Raw genomic sequence first — 6,006 nt, forward strand, 5'->3', positions numbered from 1 at the left:
CATGTTATTTTCTAAGGCATGTCACGTTCTCTTAAGGAAGCTTTTGTTATTTCTTTTGTCTTTTTCCCCTTTTGTGCATTATCCTGTGAAGACTGTAATCCTTTCTGTTGGATCTGTCGGTTCCTCTCAACCCAAAAATAACTCTGACAAGCATATCACTTCTTGTCTGTGTGTGAGGAATACACAACATATCACTTTTGAAATTAAAAAAGGCCAGAATCACTGGTTAAAAGGGTAGTAAAGGACTGAGACCTATACACTCCAAAAGAATAGAGAACTAACATTAACTACATGCATTTTTTTCCTGAAAAGCTGAATTGAAACAGTTCATTGGTTTGCATGTATGGTTCAGATGTTACAGAAAAAAAAATGTGTTTGCAACAACTGCTCTCCAGCTTAGCAACAGGCAAGCTTCCCTACCTCTTCAACGCATGGACTGCCTTGGCAAAGAGAAAAGCATCTCTATTCTCTGTTGCCAACCTCCAGCCACTCCTCAAGCCTTAAAACGTTTCAGTTCTCCATCCTCCAAGAAGGTCTCTGCAGATTATGGACTAACACTGGAAAGAGCAAGAGGAGATAACCGGTAAATAGTAACGCTGCAAATAAGACAAAGCCGTGAGTTTAGAAGGAAGAAAAGAAAGAAAAATCAACTGGTTTAACAAAAAGCCTTGCTAGTGATAAATGAGATTCTTAAGAATTAAAGCAACAAAACTGTTATAACATTAGCATTAAAGAAAGGTAAGATACAAATGAAGAAATTGAGTTTGATATTTTCCTAGAAGTTATAACTGTATTGCTTTACTTCAGCTGGAGGACCCATTTCATGTAAGTTACAGGTTATAATTCATCGGGACCTTTTCCTCTTGACGAATTTTAAGCAGCTTCACAGATTGTATGAATGTATGTGTGGGTATGCGCATGCATTTCTCACTAAACTATGATAGCCTCTGAATTGGAACGTAGTCCCCATTCCCTAAAAGAAAATATGTATATTCTCAAATTCAGTCTCAAGAGAAAAAGAATCACCTGCAACTACAAAAGGAATGTTTGAAAACTAGTTTAAAAAAGACAGTTATTCAAATTAACATTTCATAAAAGCAGCGGGAGCTGACAGCTACCCTTCCAGGGGACATGAAAAACTCTTCTCTCAGTGATCACTAGCGATGGCAGCAAACATTTATTTTTCCTTTAATCTACAAATAAGCTAATACTGTTTTCCAGTCAGACATACTTAAAACGATATTCAGTAATGGTGTATCTGCTCTTTTTGCTCCAGACCTCACATTTTGAAGCATACACTAGCACCTTCTTTAAGTTGCGAACAATTACCACACAATCTAGCTATACCTACATCTGAACTCTGAAAGATGCTTACACTTTGAACACCACACACGGAAGTGTCTAGCTTGCTTAAAACTTGCGCTCCATCTTCTGAACTCTGGCTTTCTTGTAACACGGTATCACCATTCTAAACCAGAGTCTTGGCCCTCATCGTGCCCTATGGATAAAAAAAAAAGCCAAGGAGGAAAAAAAAAAAGCCTAAACTAAAAAACAAAACCAACCTTGAAATCTAACTCACATAAAACCAGTGCATCAAGCCTAACTAAGTAAAAACATTGCATCAAACATACACAGTATAATAAGTATCCACGGAGAACTGATTTGGTATGTGATAAAGGGTACTCATGTATACATATATGTATACATATATATCCCATATATATACACACACTCGTGTATAGATATATATAGGGAGTTGGACTCGATGATCCTTATGGGTTCCGTCCAACTCGAGATATTCTATGAATCTGTGATCCCTGTACAGAAAGTCTATGTGATACAATATTGAACAGTGTTCAGCTACGTTAACATTTGCCAAGTTTAAACAACTGTAAAACTAATGTCAGAGTATAACTATGGGTAATGTACCTACTGTTAGCTTATGTCCTTTTAGCTGATTTTTTTTTTTTAAACATCGGAGGAAAAGTGTCTGGTGTGCATTCAGCCCATTCCTTTATAAAGCTAACTAAAGTTTTGTTTGCTACCTTGCAGTCTTACCGTTAGAAATCAAGACGAAGAGAGAGCAAGGAGAACATCTCATGAACTCCAAGCAGAGGGCATTCCAAACTGCGAGGAAAGGTATGGTCTTTACTAAGTGTTCTGTCAAGCTAAAATGAAACAAACCCAACAAACCATACTAAATAATTAAAGTGAATTACCTGAAATATGCAAATAACTTACTATCTATTTGTCATTTAAGCTGAATTTGCAGTCATCTGTCTCTTACCTCCTAAGGAACCGAAGGTCTATCTATAATCTTTTACCTTATTTATATGCAGCATGTAACCACATCCCCACTTCCATACCATGGCAGATCAAAACAAGCATTGTGAACACAGTCTCCCTTTTTTTCTGAAATAATTTTAAAATGCATCCTGTTCCCACCCAGCAGCTATGTAATGAAGCTAACTGGCAGTGCTCAGCCTTACAAAAATAATAAATGTAAAGAGGAGCTCAGATCCTCCCAAGAGTCAGGCAACTGTGTCTTCAGGATTGCTCAAACAGGTAGGAGCACCTGTAGAACTGTTAATAGACAGGAGGGTACCTTTTATGGGGTTTGAATCATTGCTTCTTTCTACGTATTTTCACTCAATTTTTAACAATGATTCAACAGGGACTATTAGGTATAGAAAAAACGCTTAGCTGTTGCAGAGGGACTTCTTTGTTGCAATTACTTTGAGCAGTAAACTGCAATTTCTGCATCAAAGCGCTGGCAATCATCTGCATCTGAGCTTTTGGTAAGCACACTTTCAAAAAGCATCTTATAAATATGTTTACTAGAGTTTGCACTTGGGTAGTTCCGGTGGGGAATTGAGAGCCCCGTGAACCTTGCGATTTTGTTCCATCCTGATGGCAGATGCCTCCTGCCAGCTGCAAACAGCTCGAGTAACAATCATTCATTTCTCTCTTCTCGTCCCCTCCTTCCTCCTCAAGCCCTGCTCCTACCCTTGAAGAAGTAAATGCCTGGGCTCAGTCATTTGACAAGTTGATGCTCACTCCAGCCGGCAGAAATGCTTTTCGTGAATTTCTACGAACAGAATTCAGTGAGGAAAACATGCTTTTCTGGATGGCCTGTGAGGAACTAAAACAAGAATCCAACAAAAGTGTCATTGAAGAAAAAGCAAGACTAATTTATGAAGATTATATTTCTATCCTTTCTCCAAAAGAGGTATATTATTTTCCCCAATACATTCTTTGATACTGCTTTGCACAGTTAGTTCTAACACATGTTTAAAGCTACAACAATATTCAGGGAGAACTTTTTTCCCCCCACGTTCCACTACCATCAAGTAGATATTTAGGGGAAAAAAGGCAGACCCATCGTTGAGGTGAGGTGGTCGAAACTACTTTCGCTGGCTGTAAGAAAGCCCTTCCTATGCTACGCTGGCATGCTGGTGTGAAGTCTGTAGTTTGAGGCAAAAATATACAGATGATCACTTTATCCTTGCTTAACTTAAATTTTATTTGTTGGACAAATCAGTTTCTTTTTTCTTTGCACTAGGAAGGGGGTGTGTGCGTCTCTCCAGAAGAACAGTAACTACAAATAAAGTGTTATTTGCAAAGTAGAAATCACTCAAAGAGCAGCTGACAAAATATGGCATAGAACAAACACACTGATTTCCTGAAAATTTTCAAAACTACTTGTCACTTTACTGTTAGCAAATATGTCAAGTTTCGAAGACACCTCAGTTCAGTTGAATATAATCCTGCCAAGGAGGCTGGAATTTTAAACCTTCCAATATCCTTGCAAAACTCAAACTTAATTGTTTGCGGTGCAAGCTATACTTACGTACTAACAAAAATGCTGTTTAAATCTAGTCGGTCTATTCCAGTAATACTAATATCTTTCTACAGACAGTAGAGCCTTGCAGAAAAAAAATGACGTTACCGGTATGTTGCATGGAATCACTATATAGCCATACCTGTGGTTCGCATCAATTCACCCTGCTTTCTAACAGGAATTTGGTTAAGCAACAGCTTCCCAGGTTACAGTTTCCGCCTGCGTCATACTGCTTACTCCAAATTCAGTCTCTTTACAACAGCACTAACTCCCAAGGAAACGAACTGCCACAAAAAATTACAAATCCTCCCTGCTACAGAGCAGGAAGTTGGTCTGGAAACAGCCTGCCAGTCTCTCAGGTTTCAGTAATAACGGGATTGCAGGCAGCCCTGTTCAAAGTAAGGTCGCCTCGGTGAGAACATTTCTCTATCCACACTCAAGACATCACTACTTCCAAATTTCACCACTGTCATTTTTTGCCTAAGCAAAAATGCCTAGCAGTTTTTACACTCTTGAAGGACACCAGCTGAAACAGTTAAAAAAAGACTGCTTTTTCAACCAATAAAACAAACCTAAACCCCCACATGTGCTATTCACCACTATTATTTACATGGCTTTCTATTTTAATATGCAGGTCAGTCTGGACTCCAGAGTAAGAGAAGTTATTAACCGAAATATGCTGGAACCCTCACAACACACCTTCGACGATGCACAGCTTCAAATTTATACCTTAATGCACAGAGACTCCTACCCACGGTTTATGAACTCTGCTATTTATAAGGACTTGCTTCGGTCCTTATCTGAAAAATCCATTGAAGCATAGAATTTTTTTCTTAAATGTATTTATTTTAAAACAAAAGGAACTCTGGGCTACACCAATCCACAGGGAATTTAGAATTAATCAGATATTTACCTGAAAATAACTCAGGCAAGTTTTACTACAGACTGAATGATTTAAACCCGCACAAGGCTCTGACGCAGTCAGCTAACTACAGTTTCTGATCAAATTCAGTGTTACTTTGCAAAAGAGAATGAAGAGAAAATGTTGTTGTTCAAAAAATGCAGTGTTTTTTTCAAACGCAGCATGCAACTCAGATGCAAATCTGTTACAACATTATGTCTGAGGTACAAATGCCAACTGAGCACGAAAACTAAATTTTATTTTTTAAGTGGAGCGTTAGAATTTTCTTGAAAACCAAACCAGTTGCCCCATCCACACTGTGACCAAAGTAAACACAGTACTGTCAGTATCTGGGTTACACTAGACAAAGTTTCACGTACCGTACCTGGCACAGGTACACTCCACTTGCCTTGGTATATTTAATGCATATATGGTGCACTAATGGAAATCGGTACGGCAATCTCAAGTTTATGAAAGCTAATGGTTGAAATAATGCTGCCTATAAAAATCTTTTGCTGAAGAATTGTTATTTTACTACTAGAGTCTGCTGAAAGCATTTTTAAGTTCATATTGTTGATGTTTATAAATTATTTACTTAAGAGGAAGAAGAGTCTGCGCATTTAAATTCCAAAATAAAGCACAAGAATTGTCACATATTCTTCTCTTCCCTCGGTAGGTAGATGTAAAAACCCTTCACTATTCGCTCCCGAGAGGATGGCAGTATCAACCATCTTGGTTTTGTACCTATTAAATTCTCCCGTTACCTGACAGATCTTGTAAGGTTTCTATTACAGATACACACACATTTAATTGACAAAGGAAGGAAGCTGGAAATACTCTGTTCTGATACAGCGCTATTTCAGACTGTCCGAAAGAAAAGCAGCAGCTCTATCCACTAATAAACCATGTTCATTTAGAGTATCCCCAAAGCATTACACTTGATTTCTGGTCATATCTCAAAATCAGTAATCACAGGAAATACCAGGAAGAAAGTAAGCTGAACCTGCATAATCTGTGCGGATCTGTTATTAGAATAACTTCTTCACTTTAAATTACAAGATTCAATACAATTCCACTATATTAAACTTCAGAGTTTATAGTGGACTTCCATTGAACTGTATTTTTTCCAGCACATTTGTTTAAATGAACCAGATGAGACATATAGGTAGGAAAAGGACATATGGGGAACAGAAAGAAAAACATACCCCTAGAAGGGAAGAACCAGACAGGCATAGTTCAGTGACATTTACTGTAGCCTTTATAA

At 38.0% G+C, this 6,006-nt stretch overlaps 1 protein-coding gene across 1 annotated transcript in view; it reads left to right on the forward strand.

Annotated features, from left to right (window-relative positions):
• RGS20 (regulator of G-protein signaling 20) overlaps positions 1-5,394 on the forward strand; it is a 7,750-nt gene extending 2,356 nt beyond the window's left edge. The window contains exons 2-4 of the mRNA XM_009332055.1: positions 2,053-2,139; positions 2,995-3,229; positions 4,476-5,394. Coding sequence (XP_009330330.1) covers positions 2,053-2,139; positions 2,995-3,229; positions 4,476-4,664 — 511 coding nt within the window. The 3' untranslated portion in view covers positions 4,665-5,394. The remainder of the gene's footprint in view (positions 1-2,052; positions 2,140-2,994; positions 3,230-4,475) is intronic.
• The last annotated feature ends 612 nt before the right edge of the window (positions 5,395-6,006 follow it).

This window comes from Pygoscelis adeliae, unplaced genomic scaffold (assembly GCF_000699105.1).
Source record: "Pygoscelis adeliae isolate BGI_AS28 unplaced genomic scaffold, ASM69910v1 Scaffold98, whole genome shotgun sequence".
Lineage (NCBI taxonomy): Eukaryota > Metazoa > Chordata > Aves > Sphenisciformes > Spheniscidae > Pygoscelis > Pygoscelis adeliae.